Consider the following 21,111-nt stretch of genomic DNA (forward strand, 5'->3'; position numbering starts at 1 on the left):
CTTTCTTTGGAAACAGTTTCAGTTAGGTTAGATTTACCACTTACTAGAGCTGTTACAATTTGTACGACCGGTGACTGGAAAACAGTCTTGAAGAAATGCTTAAAGACTCATTCTCTGGTGAGAAAAAATTATACTTGTTAATAAGAAAGTTTGTGCATAACATTGATTCAAATGTGATGTGGATGTTAAGGATTTTTCTTTTTTTTCTTTTTTTTTCTTTTTTTTTCTTTTCTTTTTTTTTTTTACTGTTGCTTTATTTAGGCTTCTACATCTTAGATTTGAATCAGTAGCTAACTTGATAGGGTAGAGCTTCTATATCTGAGAAGGAAGATAAGCAATTTAAGAAAATTGATGTAACTGGAAGAATTCAGAGTCTCATAGGCATTTCAAAGTTTTCAGCTATTTAAAATGCTTTGTTATGCTGGTTAGGAAGATAGCATTACTTCAAGATCAGTTCAGAATTTACAGTACGCAAGACAGTATTTTTAAAATACTTCCATATAATCTGTATAAAGGAGTAGCTGTAAGTCTGACTTGATAGAATTGAGGCCATAGGCACTTTGTTCCCCCTCTGCTTTCTTTTAACATTTGCAGTTGTCTACGGTAGTCTATTGTATGCACATTTCATAGAAGTTTTGAATTAAAAGCGATTATTCCAGTACGATCTTCATAACCTATGAGAAGAAGCACTAATGATGTTGCTAGTCTTCTGGCAAAGCATTTATTACTGAAATTTGGCTTAAGCTTCTGGGCTGCTTGGAAGTTATGTCAATTTACTGAGGTGAAAGGGAGATTCTTGTCTTTCATGCATTAAAGTTACAATTACAGTCAGTAATTTGTAACTGAGTTGCAGGTTGTGTAACTGTGGACAGATAACAGTTCTGTGGCTGCTATTTTTAGTATTTTGCTAAGGTTAATGTATTTTTATTATTAATGCATGTGTTCTTTTATTTTTGTTTTGCTTTTTAGCTTCTCCAACTTATATGAGTCCCCTGTCAGGAAAAAAAATTTCTTTAAATACATACACGCCTGCAAAAATTCAACCAACACCACTTGAAACCCTGCCTGAAAGGCTAGCAATAGAGAAACCAAGCCCATGTAAGTAACTTCTTTCAGAGGCAGAATGACTAACTTCACAAAATTATTCCAGCAGTAGGGATTTTTAAATTTTTTTTCATTGTTTCCTAGGGCAGCTATTTCTTAACTTTACTTGTCTGTGTAGGTGGGATCATTTTACAAGTCAACTAGAACTCAGCAGCATTGCACAAATTGTTTTAGCAGTTAAACTGTACTAATAGTTACTTTCTTTTATCTTCTAAGTGTTTGAAAGTATTTCTGTGGCATCTAAATTCATGGGAGTTTGTTTCATTTTCAAGTATGACAGTATTTCTAGCTATTCCCAAGAGAGACAAGTGGAGAAAAATTATCCACCATGAAGCATAATAATGAACTGACAAAAACTGTTAACCATTCCTAAATGAAGATCTGCTATTGACAAAACTGGGGAAGTAAGAAAAACATCCTGGATAATTTAAATAGAGACTGTATGTGGGCTTTGATAGCTGAAAGAGAGAAAAGAGAAACTTCCCCACAGAACTTGTAGATGCAGAAATTGAAAATATATAAAAATGAGCTGAAAATATTGTTAATGCTTTGTTAATAACAGTAGCTTGCTGCACGCAAGAAATTTTTCCCTTACTAATTAAAATCACACACACACACAGTATGTGTGTCATTACAGTAAAAAGCTTTCTTTTTTAAAATGTTTGTGGGTTTTGTGTTTTTTTATTTATTTTGCTGCTTATTGGCATACACAGTCCTGGAATTTGCAACAATACTTGCAAAAAAGAAAAAAAAATAAATTACCTTTTTCACCTAAAACTAAAACATCACCATGTTGCATTTTTCTCTTATTTTCACTTATGCTATTTATGGATATGGTTTATTTTTAATATCCTTGGCTTTGCATACTTTCATCTAATAGTGCTTTATCTGAAAAACACTTTTATGTTGAAGCCTGTTTGTATTTGCTTTAGGAGTATGTTTTATTATATATATATATATATATATATATATGTATTCATACACACACACATATGTATATATATTTTTTTTCTGGCTCAGTACTAGTTTTTTCAGATGTGCTAATGGGTCTTTAAAATTTAAGATTATAATATGAAAAGCATTTATTTAAACAAATGTGATATACTAGATCAAAGATTTTCTCGAAGATACTGTTTGAAAATGCAGAGTACATCTTCTAGGATCTTCCAGGCCTCTGTGAAGAAGTTCACCTTCCCTTGGTGGTACTGGAGGCCGGAATGTTTTGTTGAAAAAGTGACATGCTGAGATCAACAGTAATTCTCTTAGTTCGTTCTGTATCTCAGTGCCAATGTCAAGGCAGTTTTCCATTTCATGTAAAGTAACACTTTCCTTGTATTTTCTTGCTTTTGGTGTTTTAGCATGGATATTCTTAAGTGTAAAATCTAATAGATTTTTTTTCTTTACCTGTACAGCTTCCAGTGGATCTTCTGTTTGTGTATCTAATGTTAAGCTTGAAGAGGCCTCACAAGATGTAGAACTTAGTGGCGACACTCTTTCTGAAAAGAAATGAAATTGATAGACAAAACTGGAAAACAACTTCGTAAACAATTTTTAGTGTGCTTTTAACTAAATTATTAATCATGCAAAACCCATTCTTGTCTGCAGTTTATAGTTCGCTTAATCTTTTGTTTATACAAGGTTAACTAATGTGCATTCTGTGTATTTAGGTCAAATGTCTTATTTTCTAAAAAAAACAGGAAATATATTTATTCATTTGAACTGCACACTTTCAATGGAAAAGCTGCACATGAACCTTTTCAGTGTCTTCAAATATCTACTGTAAACTTGTACAAAAGAGAAAATCCCAATCCAGTGGTATTTGTTACAGTGGCTCTGCTGATGTCACTATAATGAAGCATTGTCTGTTGTCATTATAAACTTCTATTTTCAGGAGTTTATAATTTGCCTGTGAACTTATTTTGTTGGCTGAAATTTTAACACACATCTTGGATAGAAGCTTTTTCTTTTTTTAATTTAATTACATTTCCAAAGAGATCTCTTTTGCCTGTTTTTAAAGATAAGCAGGTGTTTTCTGCATTTGAATAATTTTATATCATATATGCTGCAATAATTAGGCATGGTGGAGTGAGTCAATGTATTTTCACTTTTGAGTCTCCTTATTTTTACTCTGTGTTTACATCAGACCTGTAACATTCAAATATACCTTCTCTTCTGTTGTTTAGTATACATGCTGTATACGGGTACCTGTATATCATCCAGCAGATAAAACTGTCTTTTATATGTTTTTATCAAAAAATTCTTTTGTTTACTAAAAAGACAGTTTTATTTGCCTTGCCATATGTTTCTACAATAAGGTGATATTAAAAAGCAGGATTTATAAAAAGAGAAACGGTTACAGCTGGTCTGCTAGTAGGTTTATCATAAAAATTGTAAATATTCCATCTATACTTTACTCCCATCCCTTCAGAGTAGAGAGAGACTGCTCTACCAGAACTCAGTGGTTAATGGTGCAAAATACTCAGGCTTCATTATAGCATGGGAATTTTCATCCTTCTGTCCTTTCAATCTATAGGGTGAACAACAGCTCTCATTAAAGAAAAAGAACAATGAAGATTTTATAAGAGCTGTGAGAAGCATTATTATCTCTGTGGAACCCTGAGTTACTGGGTTATGTAGAGTAATGATCTGGTCTCAACAGTTCTTGAGATTTTCTGTGGCATGACAAATCATTTAATGATTAATTATCCCAAATATATGAAAGTATTGTCCACTTTTGTAAATTCAAGTGGCTGACTATTAATTAATGACTTAATAAACTACAGGTTAATGATTCTTTTCACGTTTAAGTTGCAGAAGAGGTAGCTTCTGAGTAATATTTTTAAGTAGGGCTCTCACTTGTTTCCAGAGCCATTGCAACTATAATTCTATTCACTTTGCCACAGGATCTGTTTTCAGCGTATACCACACATGAAATAGCTTTGGCACACTAATTCTAAAAAATGCTGGTTAAATACCAAAAATATGAAGGGTTTCACAGCTATATACTTAAAACATTTCATTTTTTTGTAGTGTAATTGTTATTGACAGTGTTTGTCTTGCACACAACTGAATGTACACATTGTTTACCATTTAAAAAATACTGTTTGAATATAAGTATGCATATCATTCCAGTCAACCAAAGCTGTGGCATAACTTTTTTTTTTATGTGCTCCTAAATAAAAACAAGATCACTGGCAACTTTTGTTCATTGAATTTTCTCTTTTAAAAGTGTATTTGAAATGCAGTGAGTAGTTGAATCAGTAGTCTCAGTGGGAAAAACATTACAAATATGCTGCTAATATACAAATACATCAAAATTACTTCTCATGGTAGGCAACGTAACTTAGAAGAAATAGGAGTTTAGCATTTTATGCTGAAAACACTCCTCAAAAAGGTAAACAGTCAAGTAGTCACACATTCTGCTGTGTTTCCTAATGTTCCAGAGTGATTCATAGAATGTGCATTGGAAGGTCGCCACAAGGATTGAGTCCAACTCCTGGGTCCCCACAGGACTCCCCAAAATCAGACCATGTGTCTGACAGCATTGCCCAAACACTTACTGAACTTAGGCAGATTCAGTGGTATGACTGCTGCCCTGGGGAGCTTGCCCCAGTGCCCGACCACCTCTGGGTAAAGAATCTTTCCCTAACACTCAGCCTGACCCTACCTTCTCATTCCATGATGTTCCTTTGGGTCCTGTTGCTGGTCACCAGCGAGAAGATCTTGGTGCCTGCCTCTCTGACTGATCACATTAAACATAAAAACACTGTTTTTCTGTTTCTGCTTACTACACTGGCAATAAGGCACAATGTGGACTGTACTAAGCTGATTTTCTGTACGTTCTAACCTCCTGAACCTATTTTTATTCCAGATTCTTTATGCAATTGGATTTTCTCTTCCATTAAACTTTTTGAACTACATGTCCTATTTCAACCAGATATGACAGAGGTCTGAAAGATTCACAGAAAATCAGTGGTTGAATACAGCTGTAACTCCTGAAATGGTACCACACTGATACGTAGTTTAAGTGAGCAGTTGTTTCCTTCAGACATCAAGCAAGCATCTATACCAAACAGCACAAAACCCAAAAATCCTTGCTAAAACTTGCACATTTTTTCTTTAGTGCTTCTTTGTTATAATAAAGACGTATATTTGAGTTCTACTTATAGCAAGTGAATTTTGCTGAGAGAAATCAGATGTGCTTTCTTAGCACAATTTGTAGGAATCCATACATACAGGCCTAGAGAGAGGCATAGCTAGGGAGGCATACAAAAAATCATATGATCAAACTCATCATGCAATCTGATCAATAGTATCAAAATCGGTAGAGTACAAAGGAAGATAGCAGAGGAGCTGTAACTAAAACTTCTAAGAGCCATTTCAATGTAAGTGGCAGCACAGGGATTTAACAATGATCTATTATTTCAGTTTTCTTTATTGGTTTACAGCAGTTATATTGTTGGTAGACCCATAAGTAAATTGAAGAAAAAAACAATGGAGACTCCTAAAAAGTCATTTCTGAAGGAATTGCTAGGTGGTGCAAGAAATGAAGGCTAGTAGCCACTTACGTTTCTTTTTTTCTTTTCAAATAATGGCTTTAATATTGTCTGTTTTCATGGAGAGGACAAATCTCAGTAAGTATTTTCAAACAGTAATTTCTCATCTCCCACACCACCTAACATAATATGCAGTAACAGCTCTCCAGTCCAAACTTTTAAGAATGTTAAATTTTCATATGATTTGCTAGAAAGGGAAGAATCAGTTTTCTGAAATAACACTGAACATGACTAGACATCATGTTCTAGTCTTTAAACTATACTGAGACCCTTGTTTGTTTTTCTATTATAAAGTTGCTGGAAAAGAGGAACTCCTGTGGGAGTTACGTTAAGTCTACTGATAATATTTACTTTCAAAAAGAGTCAGTTTTGCTCTGATCCAAACATAATTATGTGGTTGATGGATTCTAGTGAGAAATTCTCTGTTTTTAATCAAGTGGTGAATGAGAAGTGCAGGACAGGTGTATTTTACAAAATTAGGTTAACATTAGCCTGAAAGGAATGTATGCTAGATCTTTGGGGGCCTGAATGTATCTTTTATTCAACACACTTTTGAGAAATGCAACATTCTAGATCTGTATAATCTGATGTCCAAGTAACATGGAAACATTCTTCGAACGGTATTTTGTGGTGCTCCACACTTACATATCTCTATTTTATTCAGTAGGAGGAACAAAAATCACCTGCAAAGGAGAACAAGGTAATTGTGTGATTTTCATTTTGTACCAGATCAAGAATTTAATAAAATTGCAATATCTTTGCTTACAGCAAAGCCAGTTCTTGTCTGGGTGTCTCATTAAATCTCCTCTTGTTCTAATAATGTCTCCCCAGAAGAAAGAATAACCATTCCTTCCATAAGATCATTATTATTTATTTTATACTAATATGAGTAGTAACACTGCTGTGAGTCTTAAAATCTGGGCATAAGCCCATTTGGACCTTGTCTTACTTAGATTCTTGATAACTTTTAAGTTATTCTTTGGGATGAGGGCTGGGAATATATTTGGATTTAAAATATCATTTCCAAAGGTTCCATAAATTATTTTAAAGGACTATTATGGGATATATTTTGAACTATTTATGAATCTTAACTAAGAGTCTATGCTCCTTTGTTAAAGAGGATGGGCACAGTAAATGCAGAGTTACAAATTACTGAGGCCTGCACAGAAGAAAAGCAAATAAAAAGAACTCAGAAGAGGGAAATGATGTACTTTAAATAGAATTAAAAAAAAAAAAAAGGAGATTCCTGTCTTTTCTAGACTGAATGTTATGTACTGAACAAGTAAGCACTGATCCAAACTACTATTTCCCGTACATTTTGACCTCGCTATAAATGACGCATTCTGCCCACAAACTTAAATAAAGTTAAAAAAAAAAAAGACCATAGGAACACAGAATAATTCAGATAATAATAACCTCCAGAGGTCTTCTGTCCAATCACTTGTTCAAGTCAGGGTCACCCATAAAACCAGACAAGGTTATCAAGGATTTTAGCCAGTCTGGGCTTGCAAACCTTGAAGGATGGAGAATGTAAAACTTCTGTGAATAGCCTGTTTCTGTCATAAACATGTCTTTATCAACTTTTTTTTTTCTTTTTTTTAACAGACAAGAACTTGGTTTTGATACAGTTAGGTTTGCCTGAAAGACCTAGATTGTTATTTGATCCCTATGCAGATCATGTAAAAATAACATTGTTTTGTTGCACAGTAAACGGCAAACTTACTACAATTTTAGTTTTCACCATGCATCTATCTGTACATTACCTGATGGCAGAGGTTTTGTGTAGAGTCTGTGATCTGAAACTCATGGTTGACATAAAGACATTTTAATAGCATAGAAAAGGAAGGGAGAATAATGATAAAAGTATATAAAAAGCAAGTGATGCACAATGCAATTACTTATCATCACTGACCAATGCTCAGCTGATTCCCAAGAAACAGCCAAATGCCCTCCCCAGTCAACTCCCCTATTTTTATTGTTCAGCATGACACCACATGGCATGGGACATCCCTCTGGCCAGTCTGGGCCAGCTGTCCTGGTTCTGTCCCCTCCAGCTCCTGGTGCACCCCCAGCCTCTTGCTGGTAGGGCAGCACCAGAAGCTGAACAGTCCTGGGCACTGTGTGAGCACTGCTCTGCAACAACTGAAACATCAGTGTGTTATCAGCATTATTCTCATCCTAAATTTAAAACAAGGCACCATACCAGCTACCACCATGAGTCAGTACAGAGATGAGCATGGGCCGCTTTTCTTGTTCAGCAATATCTAAAGCCAGCTGGATGGACTTCATTTCTTCAAATTGTCTCGATTCACCTTCTCCTTCAGCAGTTTCTGTGACTTATCCTGTAGGACTCCATACAGCAGCCTTCTGCCTCCAATGCTTTCCCACAATATGTCAAGACCCATCAGTGAACAGAGCACATTGCTTCTCATTTTCTGGTAGCTTGTTATGCAGTGGGGCTTCTTCAGTACCTCACCTCTGTCTGTGGCGATATTCTCAAATCTTTGTGTTCTGGCCAGTCCACAACCACTTCCAAGACTCCTGGGTGACTGGAGCTTCCTAATCAAGCCCGCTGTGTGATCAGTTTGACCCAGTTACTCCACGTAGCACCACCTGCATGATGTTTAGAGGGGACCCTCCCTTTGAACATCCAGCCCAGCCCTGGTAGTCAGGGTGCTAGGAGGAGCTGTGCTTCAGTACCAAGAGAGTGGCTGCATTGTTTGCTGCAGGGTTTGGAGTGGCCACAGAGCCCACTGCAGGTGTGGGAGCAGTTTTGGGTGAAGATCAGTAGGCATGGGCCAGGCCCCAGCACGCTGCAGTGATTCGTGACTCTGGAATTGCCAGGGTGATGGCACAAGTTTTTCAAACATTTTACCAGTTTTTCAGGGTTCTGCATTTGTTCAGGGGTAGTTCCAAAATAGCGGAGGTACCCTGGACTTGTTTAAAGCATTTGACACTGTCCTACACTAGCCTGCACTCTGTGGGTGTCCTTGATGAGGCAGGACTGTGCTGGGGTCCTGCAAACCTGTCTGTCAGTCTGTCCACCACTCTGGTTCTGTGTCCCAAGGAGCAATGCCTGCTAGGTTGCTCCTGGGGACACCTGCAACAAAGATGGACATTGAGGCCCTGGAGTGTGTCCAGAGCAGGGCTACGAAGCTGGTGAAGGGCCTGGAGCACAAGTCCTGTGAGGAGCAGCTGAGGGAGCTGGGGGTGTTTAGTCTGGAGGAGGCTCAGGGAAGACCTCATTGCTCTCTACAGCTACCTGAAAGGAAGGTGTGGGGAGCTGGGGGTCGGCCTCTTCTTGCACATAACTAGTGATAGGATAAGTGGGAATGGCCTCAAGTCATGCCGTTGGATGTTCAGGTTGGAAATGGAGAGACATTTCTTCTCAGAAAGAGCAGCCAGGCACTGGGACGGGTTGCCCAGGGAGGTGGTGGAGTCACCGTCCCTGGGGGTGCGCAAGGAAAGGTTGGACGCGGTGCTTGGGGACATGTTTTACTGGGTGACACTGGTGGTAGGGTGGTGGTTGTACCAGATGATCCTGGAGGGCTTTTCCAACCCCAACCATTCTGTGCCTGTAAGCAGAGCTCCTCCGGCGGCTCCCGCCCCAGCCCTGCAGCTCGCAGGGTCACCCGCAGGGGGAACCCGCACCGGGGCGCTGAGGCCCTGCCGCCGCGCTTCCTCCCGCTCCCCCCGTCCCTGCCAAGGCCGGGGGGGGGGTCCCCACGGCCCCCTCCGCCCTGCGCCTGTCCTGGCACCGGGGGCGGCCCCGCGGCTCCCTCAGGGGCGAGCGGCGCGGGCAGGGTCCGAGGCGAGGCGGGGCGGGGCGGGGCGCGGGCGGCCGCTAGGGGGGGGCCGGGCCCGACGCTGCCGCCGCGTCCCGCCCCCGGCGCCGAGAGCGGGGCGGGGCAGGGCCGCGCCGGGCCGGGCCGGGCCGGGCCGAGCCGGAGGGAGCGGAGCGGGGCCCCGGCAGCTCCGCCGCCAGCCTCAGCGCCGCCCTGGAGCTCAGGTAGGAGGCGGCCGCGGGCCGGGGGGCGGCGGGCTGGGGGCTGGGGGCGGCCCTGCCGCGCTGGCTGTGCCCCTGCCGCCCCTCGGGAGCGCGCTGCTTGCGGGGCGCGGGGCGCTCGGGTTTTGTTCCTGGTTCTCCCCTTCCTCGGGGAAGGGCGCTGAAGATGGAGGAGGGGCTGAGATGGAGGGAGGCGAGGCCCGCGGGGTCGTGCGGCTGCAAGGAGCCCGGCGAGGGGCTGCGGCCGGGCTGGGAAGCGACCTGCGGGGTACGGGGGTGGTGGGTGGGTGGGTGGCAGCTCCCCTGCCGGCGCTGGGTGCCTGCTGCGGGCTGTGTCCCCTCGGGACAAAGCGCCCGGCACTGGCACAGCCCGGGCTCAGCACGCACACGGCAGATCCGACAGCGCGCACCGCCTGCATTAAGCGTGGCGCTTCCCCCCGTAACTTGCGGAGCGCGCCTTGGTGTCTGCCTGCCGGCAGATGCAGTCAAAAGAAATGGCATTGCCTTGCCTGCTCGGCCCGGAGCGCACCGCGCTGTGTTTGTTTACGGTGGCGGCTCCGGGGCGCAGAGCCAGAGCCGAGCTCCCGGGCTCCCAGCGCGGCGCTGCCGCTGGCGCCGCTCCTCGCTGAGGTGGGAGCAGCGGGCACCCCGCGGCCGCCAGCGGTTGGGCTCTCACAGGAGAAAGTCGGTGCCTCAGACACAATCCATCGTGCTTTTAAAACTTGTCTCAAAAAGTTGTCTGTTTTTCTTATTTAACAGGCAGTTTAATTTGTAGATGAGCCTTTTTTTTGTTTTATACCCCCACGTCAGCTAACCTGAAACTTGAGAGAAGACGACTTTTTGAAAATGAATTTTTGGCTAGCGAGAAGGTGAAAATCAGAGGTACAGGGAAGCATATTCTTTGTTATTGCACTGTTGTGCTTAAACTTAACTTCAGTTCTTACTAGCTGAAGAGCAAAGTGATCTGTGTCACGCCGTGTGCCAGCTTCCTTACAGGTGTCACAGGGCTCCGGCTTTAGCTGGGCAGCCGTAGGGAGCGGCCATTTCGTGCTGGACGGGAGCATCCCCGTAACGAGGGTGGGTCAGGGGGCAGCACTCATCTGTGGCTCCAACCAGCAAGAAAGGGGCATTGCCAGCTGCAAGGGCCGTACCAGTTTCAGAAACATCCCTCTCTGTTAAACACCTTCATCTGGTGTTACTTGGCAAGGAGGGACTACATGGCCTTCTTTCCCTCCGCTTTCATTTACTTTTCCTGCTTGCTCAGTCTGCTTATACAAAATTCATCAGCCTGGACCCGCTCCTGAAATCCCATCTGTGCAGGCGCGAGCTGTGTCAGGCTGGCCTGGCCTGCAGGCTGTCACAGCAAGCTCGTCCTTCCTCAGTAACTCATTCACCATCCTCTGCTGTCCATAAGGGTGCTTGTAAGGATGGCCATACTTGTTGTCTGTTTAGGGCTGAATTAATAACAAGAACTAACAAAATAGGTAACTGGCTCTTGCAGGAGGCAGGTGGAAGCAACCTTCTTTTGCAGAGCACGCAGCAGCCCGTTGTCCTGCTCACAGCACGTGGTGTACCCGATGGTTGTACCACCTGGCTCAGGGGTTTCTCCATTGCCTGCCCACCAGGGCAGCGCCCTTCCTTCCCACCAGCCTGCCAGGTGCTGCCCTCACATCGTTCTTGCAGCTGCAGAGGGGACTGTCCTTCTGCATCTCATCCTGAAGTCACCGCGCTGGCTCTGCTGCTGCAGTTGTATCCGATCGTCTGAGTTTCCTGAGGCTTGTGGGGTTGTGACGTGAACCCTGTGCATAATTTCATTTTCATATGTTTATATTAGAACACAGCTTAACAGATTTTATTTTCCATTCTCTGTCTGAGTGTTGTCTTATGGGATGTAGCAGTTTAATGTTGCCTCGGTCGCTTTTTCTTTGGCTTAGAAAAGTTTGGTATTTCTTAAGGAATGGAAAAGTGTTGACGAAGAATGTGAACAGTTTACCAAAACCTTTCATGGGCTTGTTCTGAGATTTCTTTTCCCCCACACCCTTTTCCTGTCTCTACAAAACAAGGTATTGGTCTGTAAGATACACCGCAGGTTTTTCAGGGAGCCTTGAAGAGCATGGTGAAGCAATGTTTTTCTAAGTGCCTTCTGCTGAAGGGTTAAGAGCCAGTTTAAGAGCAGCCATGGGCCAGCAGCAGCAGTGCCTGCCTGCAGCAGTATCACCAGCCTGCACTGGAGGGGCTGCAAGCTGCACACAGCTCAGTCTGTGGGCTGTTTGCCCCTGCTCTGTGTACCAAAACCTGGCACCTTTGTGGTTAATTTTCTAGAGATGCATGTTAGCTTGACATTTCCCTCTCCAGTAAATAGTTCAGGTGTTTTAATTGCAGATTTGAAATAACTATTTCCAGAAACCTTTGCTCAACAAGCACCTAATTCCATCAGCATGTCCATCAATGACAGCAAAACAAGATGGGATTTCAAGGTATACGTACTGTGTGTATATGGATTTTTTTTTTTCCTTTCAGGCTGTAAGGGCAAAGCTGTAGTAAACCTTTTACTTCCCTTCTTCACAAACAGAGATGATTGAAGTACTTGATCAACAATGTGTTGGCTTTACACACGATGGATGACATTACTTGCTGTGTTATTTCCTAATGTCTGATAGACAATCATAGTATCTTTCAATTGCTTTGTGTATTTTAAGAAGTAACAGAAGCACAGAGAAGGGGAGACATTGAAAATGGTACTACTTTGTTGACATCTGTGTCCTGTATGTTTGATGCCTGTACACGGTTGGGATGTGCTGCATTTATTGCCACTTCCCCTTTTGCCGCTCGCTTACTGCATGTTAAGAGTATTTTATCGGTAAGACAGATCTTTGTGGTTCTTAATAAATGGAATTACCTGCAGGCTTGCCATCTTGAGAAAAAAGAAAAAAAAAAAATATATATATATATTATATTTTAAATCTACTTGGATGGGAAGAAATCTAATGCTCATCTAATAACAAATAAAATGCGTCCTCGAGGCATCTTCTCAAATTAGTTCATCTTCTAGTTGAGAGGATAGGTAATAATGGAACTTGCAGAGAAATGACTCATTTTCTGAGAGCAACTTATTGTAGAGGTTTCAAAATAACGCAAGCTTTTTATAAAGATTAGGACTGTCAGGGGAAACCCCACTTAGATACTGAATAATTAAAGCTGTTTTGTTTTTGAGCCGCTGTCTCTTTGAGGAGGAGACAAAAATAAGTAACACAAATATAAGTAACACATCTAACAGAAAAAATAACATGATCAGAAAAAAAAGGCAAAAGGTGTCCTTGGGTACAGAAAGAGCACATGGCTACAAGTCATTTCAGGGCTCTAATCCAAGACAACAAACAACCAACTAGTGTGGTATGATGCTAGTAAGCAATACACATTTATTTGTTTGTTTTTATTTGCAACATGCTAATCCTTGAGCAGCATCCGATACTTTTGTGAAATACTCAAAAATCAGAAAGCTTCAATATATGTAAAATGTGTGTTTTTTTTTTTAATGTTATTATTATTATTATTATTATTATTATTATGTTTTTGCCCTCAAAGTTCTATCCTAAACATGCAAATGCATTCTTTGAGGAAATGATTTATAAGAGTTAACCTAGTATTTCTATTAATTTTTCTTTGGTTTAGCCAGCTTTCTTCGGCTGGATTGGGTCAGATTACTTCATGTGCAGAGCCTGCTTTGTAGTTTGAAGAGAATCATTACCATTCTGTAAAACCTTACTGGAGTGAAGTGTATTCTGGAAGCACTTTTGGTGTAATTGGTCAAGTGCGCCCTCTTGGCTGTTACTTTCAGTTGTTTCCCACGTTTCCCAAATATTTGAAGCAGCAGCAAAGAAAAGCGTGTGCCATCTTGTTCATCTTCTCCTTGTTTTGATTCTGCACTAAGTCTTTAATTATAAATTATCTTGAAATGGCATCACTCTTGTCATTCTCTGAGAAACGAGAAGAAAAGGCAACTGTGATCTGAAAACCCAATCCTTTTTTAAGCTGAAGGACTGTTTTTCAGTGTTGTAACTGATGAAGAGTATTACTGACGAGCTCACACTACTGTAAAACAACAAACCTGGTAGTAGTCATCTCCTCAGTAGTGGTCGTATAACCATGGAAATGGCCTAAAATTGAATCAGAAAGTGTTAAAAACATTTGTAGGTACTGGTGTCTACATTCACAAGACACTGTGAATCTCTCAGATGATTTTCTTTTATAGAAGTCCTAAGTAATGTTGCTCTATCTTTTTTACCAGATGAGGAAGCAAAGCATATTGAAGCCATATGGCAGCTCGAGTAAGTCACATTAAATCTTGGGGAAGAACAGCTGAACACATACACGCTGGGTTTTGGACCTCTGCCTGTGGAGCTGGCCAGTCATGCCTCGCACCAGCGAGCAGTGCTGTTCCCATAAGCTTCTGATGTTGATGGCAGCAAATCCTGCAATTTGGCTGCTGATGCCACTGTTGTTGTCAAATGTCTGTCGGATTTCTGTTCTGCTCGCACGTTGAAGCTCTGCAGTTTCAGGCTGAGGTACCAAGCTGAAGTTTGCTGACTTGAAGGATTTTTCTCCTCTGGGTTCTCCTTTGTGCTGTTTTTGGCCAGTGAAGGCTCGGTGTTCTTCCCCCACCTTCTGGTTGCTCTTTGAAGTTGATTGCTTTTTGTTACTGTGCACACACCCATCTTTCAGGCTGACACAAATTAACGTTTAAAGCTGTACTTAGGAAAGGGATCTCCAGTTCTCAAGTTGTTTTTGTGTTTTTTTTTCATCTCAAGAAGTTCATGGGGGCATCCTTCCCTCTCTCTCACTCCTTAGGGCTTGCATTATTGTTGCAGGTGTTTACTTTTTTTTTTCTTGGTTATTGCTGTTTACAAGTGTCTTGATAATTATGCATTTCTAACTTTGCTGTATGACTGTTCTACTTCTAGAATTTAGTTGTACTTTTTCTAGCGTTGTTTCTATTTTTTAACAGAACAATTTTTGTTTGTTTCTAAAGTTTATTGGGAAGATTTTTGAACTGCGGGGTAAAAATTAGGAATTAAAAGAAACATCTATGTTTCTTGGCTAGAGCGTGGGGTAGCCAAAAGTTTCAGTGCCAGACTTTTCTATGCTATTGCTTCTAGTAACCTTGGTTCCTGATGTTATTGCTGCGTGAGGAATTCTCATGAATATAACGCCGTGGCTGAAATCTCACCATGTTATTGTCTCACTGGCAGGTACACTACTACAGCAGGAGACAAACAACTGCCTCTGCTATTCTGAGAGTCTTTATGGCTACATAAATATATTTCAGAATGTCCGCTAGAGACAATGGACCCTATTCTTGATTTTTTTATATAGTAGTTAAAAATATCGGGTGTTTGGTTTATGACGATATTTTCATTTTTCATGTATCTTCTGCTGTGATACATGTACATGTATTTTTAAATTGAAAACCCGTATTGGATGAAGTGTGTGTATGTATCTGTAAAAGCAATGCTGTGTAAAGCATGTAGTGAAGAATCCTGAGTAAAGCCTTGATTATAAGAAGCGCTGAAAAAAGACTGTAGTAATTTTACTCATTTATTGCAAGAGGACTGGAGCAGCAGGTTGATTTGAGACTAGGCTGTATTCTGGTACCCAAATAGAAAAAAGGCTTACATTTTGCATGAGGACAGATACTTTGTTTTTGTGAGTTTGATTTGCACACAACTTTCACCTGCTATATTAACAGAAGTGAACAGGGAGTCATCTTGATGGGATTTTCTGTGTCTATCTCCAAAAGGCTCAATAAAGTGTGTAGGTAGTGGGGATACTTTTCTTCCTTGCTTCTTGCACCCTTGCTCACCTGCCTTTGGCCTAAGTCCCTCAGTATGGCAACTCGTTTGTGAACTTTTAAAGCTGCTACTTGTGATGGCACACTTTACAAGTCAGTCTCATCTGTGAAAACCTTACTGTGCTAACAGTCATGTATAGTGCAGCTTAGAATTTTGTTTCTGCTTGACACTTGCATACTGGATTTTTTTTTTTCTTCAAGTCTCATTGCCTATAAACACTACAAAGCTTTGCTGTCATGGTTTTTTATGCTGTTGTGTTTTTTTTCTGAAACCCATTGGTGAGGGAGTCAGTAAGCTACCACTGAGAGTAAAGGTGAAACTGACAATGAAGGAAGCGTGGATTTAGAAATGTGTGACCTTTATATTTTGCAAAAACGGCTGTGGTATAGAGATTGTGTGAATGACACTGAAAACAAAGAAGAGTTCAGCTTTCTCTGTGCTTGGGCATCTGATGCATGTACTTGCTGTGATATCAACCTTATCTTTCCAAGTTAAAGATGTTAATGGCTTGTGGCAGAAAGTTGTTGCGCTGGAAAGGCACCAAGCTGTGTATTTGGAATAGCTGTGAAGGGAGAAGTAGGGCAAAACAGTTTATCTCCAAAGCAAATAGAAAAACCAGGTACCGTAGAAATCAGAACACCGTTTGTTCTTAAGACACTTTTAAGACTCTCATGCTGTATTTATTAAACACTAGGATACCGTTTCCTTTGTTAGAAGTATGTCAGAGTAAACAATGTGGTTTTGGTTAGCTGTGGATAAGGTGACAGTTTTTTGGAGGGGAATTCCTGAGAGCCTGTAAAGACAGCTGTTGAACCATCAGGATGCCATCCTCTCCACCTAAGACAAGCTGTTTCCACATCTGGAAGAGGGAAATGTTGCAGTGCACTGGAGATGAGGTCTGCTTCATGGTCATGCCTGAGGTCATAGCTGTCAGACAGACTTCTTCAAAGCTTTGTTTGCTGAGGCTATTGTAAATGGGAAAAATATGCAGCTGAGGATGGGAGAAGCTACTGTGGACATGCTCATGGTGTAGGTGGCCTAAAAGGAGGGGGATGTAAGGAATCAAGTGGACTAAAATGATGGAAAAGATATCTGTTTTGTGTACAACACTGCTCATGAATGTCTGTAACGTATTTAGGGAATATATTTATGGTATGTGTTATTGAAAAAACACCTGAGATAACTTTAAAAGGCAGACAGATGTTTGTTGATAGCTTGATTACAAGGCCACCTTCAGTGTGTAGGACGACTGAGTGGAGAAGTGCTGGTCGTGACTCCTGGCCTCTACAAACTTTCATTTCTGCAGTCCTCCTGTAGCCCCTCGTACTGTTAAAGGCTCTGTTTCTGATAAAGCTCTGTTTCGTTTTTAGGAGGGTAGCGCTGCGTTTAAAATGGAAGTGGACGTAAACGGAGAGTCCAGAAGTGCCATATCCGCCCTCCCGGTGCCGCTGGCAGAGGTGAGCGCTGCGGGCAGGATGGAAGCCGAGAAGCCCCGGTGCTCCAGTACGCCCTGCTCACCCATGCGACGGACGGTTTCGGGGTACCAGATCCTCCACATGGATTCAAACTACCTGGTTGGCTTCACCACTGGAGAGGAGCTGCTGAAATTAGCCCAGAAGCGTATGGGAAACGAAGAGAATAAAGGGGAAGCTGGGCCTAACTTGCGCTCCAAACAGCTTGATTCGGGACTCACGCGTTCCTCCCGCTTGTACAAAGCCAGAAGTAGGTACTATCAGCCATACGAGATCCCAGCTGTCAACGGGAGGAGGAGGAGGCGGATGCCCAGCTCAGGGGATAAATGCACTAAGGCTTTACCGTGTGAACCCTACAAGGCACTTCATGGTCCTCTGCCTCTTTGCCTTTTAAAAGGTAAAAGGGCTCACTCAAAATCTCTGGACTACCTCAATTTAGACAAAATGAGCATTAAGGAACCTGCTGACACAGACGTGCTACAATACCAGCTCCAACACCTTACCCTTAGAGGGGACCGTATGTTTGCAAGAAACAACACATGAGCTGTTGTCTCAAACTTTGAGCCAATTTCTGATCATTGCTCTGTTGCTGCAAAAATCCACTGTTGTACTGTGTACACGACTGTCCATATTGTAGGTGGTTGTGTCAGCTAAATGTTAACAGAAAGAAATTTATTTGAATGCAATCTTGACAATGCAATGTGTTAGAAGTACTTGGAGGGAGAAATCTTTCCTGAGGAAGCAGCTTCTAATGCAAACTTGAGTGCAACTGCTGGATATTTCTCTGGACATCTTTTAACAACAAAAATTTTAAAAAGGCTTTTTTTTTTTGCTTTGGGATTTTTTTTTTTTGTGCAGTTAGATCTAGTGTTTACAGTAATTTAACACTGAAAAATTGGTGATGTCTGCTTGGTTGTTGCTAATTTTGGCTTGATGTTAGAAACTTCTCTTGGATAAGTACTGAAATTTTGGGGGCATTTTGGTTTCTAATTTTTTTTACTGTATTCTACAGTAAAATGTAGGTATGATTTAGGATTTTTTTCATCATTTAGAGGAATATGAGCTTGGATAAATTGGATCACTTGTTATTTAAACAGTCTAGTTTAGAAACTGGGCTTGCACTGCTAATGAGGGGGAGATCTACTCATAAAATAAACCTTAATTAATTTGCTACTTTAATCCTATTAAATTATTTTTTTAGTTCCTGCATGGAAGTAAGTGCTTTGCCTCCTCTATTCTATAAAATTTTTCAGGTTACATATGTGGGATATTTAAAAAAAAATCTTTTTGGGGATGAAGAGTTTTTGTTAGTGGAACTTATTTTTTACATCATCTGGACACCTAATGAAGGATTCACTTTAGATTCCAGTAGGTACACTGTAATGTCTGCGTTGGTGTGTCAGTAATGTTTTAATTTTAAATCATGATTTCTATAACGTATGTTAATGGAAGGTGCGAAATGACTGTCATTGCTTTGAAAATTTAGTTGATTTGAAGAACTGAACTCTTCTACTGAGATTTTTAAAGCAGATTATTTTTTTCTGATGGAGTGCAAGTAAAGTATTTCTATGTCAGCCTTGAAGAGATGATCCTGGATTATTCAGAGTAGATTGAATACACTGGCTTACTTTGTTGCTTAGGAAATTTTTATCCAAACATGACATCAAAAGCAGTTTTGACAGCTGTATTCCTAGATGTATTTAAACCATTTTAGTAACTTATGTTTGAAGATGGAAAATAGTCATTAGGCTTTTTTTAGGTGCAGTCTATTACTGAAGCAGTGTGTAACTTGGTTTTGGTTGATTACCTCTGTAGAAATTAAAATTAAGATCACGTTATTTTGAAACATAACTTATTTGATCGCTTCTTTCTGGTACAATGCCTTTTTTTTAAAAAAAAACTTTTGTTTGTTGTTCAGAATGAATAGGAAGCACTAATTGGTGCATGTGCTGTGGAAAATGAGTTCTTCTCATTCTGACAGTTAACTCCATGGCTGTAAATGAAGGCAGCCTGGTTATCTGCATTTTACTAGTTTGGGTTTTCTTTTTTAGACTTACTAGAATTTTTGCAACAACTCATGTGTATTTTTAAAAATTAACTATGCTTCTGCAAATTTAATGTATTGAATAATGGTCTCTTCCTATATAGTCTTTTAGTTTGAAAAACAGAATATGGTCAGATGCCAAAGAGATGGGGATATTGTTTAAGAAATAAACACCACTATTTATTGAAATACCATATAAAACTGTATTTCTGGCTGAAAAAAAAAATAAAAAGTGTAATAAATACCTATTGTTGTGGAGTCTTTTGCTGTATAGGAAAATTAGGGCATTTAAAAACACAACTTCAGTCAAATAATTTGCAAACACAAGTATAAAGCAGGAAGCTTGGATTTCTGTGAAATTAATTTTTATTATTATGTTTCAGGAAATAAGACATGCAGTTATTAATTATTTGATCATGTTTCTAATGAAGTCCTGTGTCATAATTGTTTGGCTGAATTAATAGGATGGTGGCCGGTCTGTTTTGCCAAGTTCAAACATAAAAAATGTTATTTTTTTTATCTGCTCTATGACTTGCTTGTCGGAGTGCTCACACGTGGAAATATTGTTTGCTTGACTGATACATGCATGCAGTTTTCATAGGGTGTTAGCATTTGAGAGCCTCAAGTCTTGGTCTTATTTTGCTGTTTCTAGTATCTTCCACTAGTCTGTTAAAATCATAGATTAGATTGTTTCTGGCTATTAAAATTAATATGAACAATATGAACATGACTTTTTCAAAGTGAGATCTTCACTACCTGTCAGGAGCACAGAGTTGTCAGTATTCTTCGAATTAAGAGAGAAAAAAAAAAAAAAAGACTCAAAGAAACTATTTCATCGTCAGTTTAAGGTATCTTTCAGAGGATCAAAATTCTAATGGCAGAAACAACACAGGATACTAACACAAATCATCCATTATCACCAACGCAGATTTGGTATCAAGTACAGATGTATAAGCTGGGATGTTGAGTCAGATCTAAAGTTCTGGCACATCACTGTTATTTTTATTAACTGTACTATGAAGGATTGGCAGGAAATCCATTTTTTTTTCCAGTATTTTCTCCCTTTTCAGGGAGAAAAAATTGTAGGTACTCCTGCTGTGTTATGGTTCATATTTACAGCTGTACACAACACTTAGAGGAAATGCAGTGTTAACTTACCTTCTCTTGATCCATCTATTATGCTCTGACTTATCATCGGTGTTCCTGGGAGACTATTTTCTTGCTGAGCTTATTTACTGTAAGTGGGGACTGTTAACTGCTGACTAGGGCTACTGGGCTGTATGGCAGAGTGGGTAGCAGGCAGGATTTAGAGCCTTCCAAAGCTGCTCTACTGCAGGGAGTTCTTGGAAGGCCAAAGATATGGAGAAAGGTCTTTTACTCAAAATGCAGATGTTGGTGTCTGGATGTGGAGAAAGATTCTGAGTACTTCAGGGGTTGGAGTGTAAATAATTATTTAGAGGGGGAAATATAGAAGAGAAGAGGCCAATATAATTTTTAAGAAGAATTAGAAGAGTAGAAAGTCCATAAACTGAATAAAAAGATATATATATAAATAAATCCATAATATCTGCAGGATTATTATCTAATTGGAGAAGCTATTTGGTGTCAAACTGTATAATTTGTTTCTGAAGAGATAAGAAAGCTATCCAGAGCACAAAACTGGGTAGAAAATCTCTAAATGAGTTTCAAAATGTTATTTCATTTGGCAAAACAGAGGACTCAGTAGTGTTTGTTTGTTTTTAAAGTGTTAAGGTCACTTAAGCTAATGTTGAGTTGAGCTAATATTAAGTGTTATGGACCAATTGTGTATTTGTAGTGATAGGAAGGGAAAAATTATCTACAATATTGACTAAGCAAATCATTGATACATGACATTATTGTTTTCCAACTCTTTTCAATGGTACCAAATAATACAAAACAGAAATTGTACAAAACTTGACATTATGGATGCTTGGGAGCTTGGTCAAGCTGAAGTCAATTACTAATGTTAAACTGCATTTTAAGGAGATGTGTGCTAAGAAGAAAGAATATTAAAAACTTGCTTCGATAAACCTACAACAAAAAAATTAGTTTAGGAGGA

General features: G+C 40.3%; 2 protein-coding genes across 16 annotated transcripts in view; both read left to right on the top strand.

Annotated features, from left to right (window-relative positions):
• PPIP5K2 (diphosphoinositol pentakisphosphate kinase 2) overlaps positions 1–4,302 on the top strand; it is a 51,494-nt gene extending 47,192 nt beyond the window's left edge. For all 14 annotated transcript variants that reach the window (XM_068667160.1, XM_068667157.1, XM_068667158.1 and 11 more), the window contains 2 exons: positions 970–1,098; positions 2,517–4,302. In XM_068667160.1, coding sequence (XP_068523261.1) covers positions 970–1,098; positions 2,517–2,614 — 227 coding nt within the window. In that variant the 3' untranslated portion in view covers positions 2,615–4,302. The remainder of the gene's footprint in view (positions 1–969; positions 1,099–2,516) is intronic.
• A 5,226-nt stretch (positions 4,303–9,528) lies between these two features.
• Positions 9,529–19,275, top strand: MACIR (macrophage immunometabolism regulator). 2 transcript variants are annotated; one of them, XM_068667041.1, is made up of 3 exons: positions 9,551–9,669; positions 13,955–14,231; positions 16,886–19,275. In XM_068667041.1, the coding sequence occupies exons 2-3, from the start codon at positions 14,175–14,177 to the stop codon at positions 17,528–17,530; spliced, it is 702 nt and encodes a 233-aa protein (XP_068523142.1). In that variant the 5' UTR covers positions 9,551–9,669; positions 13,955–14,174; the 3' UTR covers positions 17,531–19,275. The 2 variants fall into 2 exon arrangements, with proteins under 2 accessions (XP_068523143.1, XP_068523142.1); XM_068667042.1 differs by lacking the exon at positions 13,955–14,231 and having other exon boundaries at positions 9,529–9,669.
• The last annotated feature ends 1,836 nt before the right edge of the window (positions 19,276–21,111 follow it).

Source organism: Anas acuta, chromosome Z (assembly GCF_963932015.1).
Source record: "Anas acuta chromosome Z, bAnaAcu1.1, whole genome shotgun sequence".
Lineage (NCBI taxonomy): Eukaryota > Metazoa > Chordata > Aves > Anseriformes > Anatidae > Anas > Anas acuta.

Excerpts from the sequence above, each read along its gene's own strand:
- MACIR (XM_068667041.1), top strand. The coding sequence starts at position 14,175 with ATGTCTGTCGGATTTCTGTTCTGCTCGCACGTTGAAGCTCTGCAGTTT. Across the intron at positions 14,232-16,885 it reads CTCTGCAGTTTCAGGCTGAG|GAGGGTAGCGCTGCGTTTAA; the intron begins GTACCAAGCTGA and ends TTTCGTTTTTAG.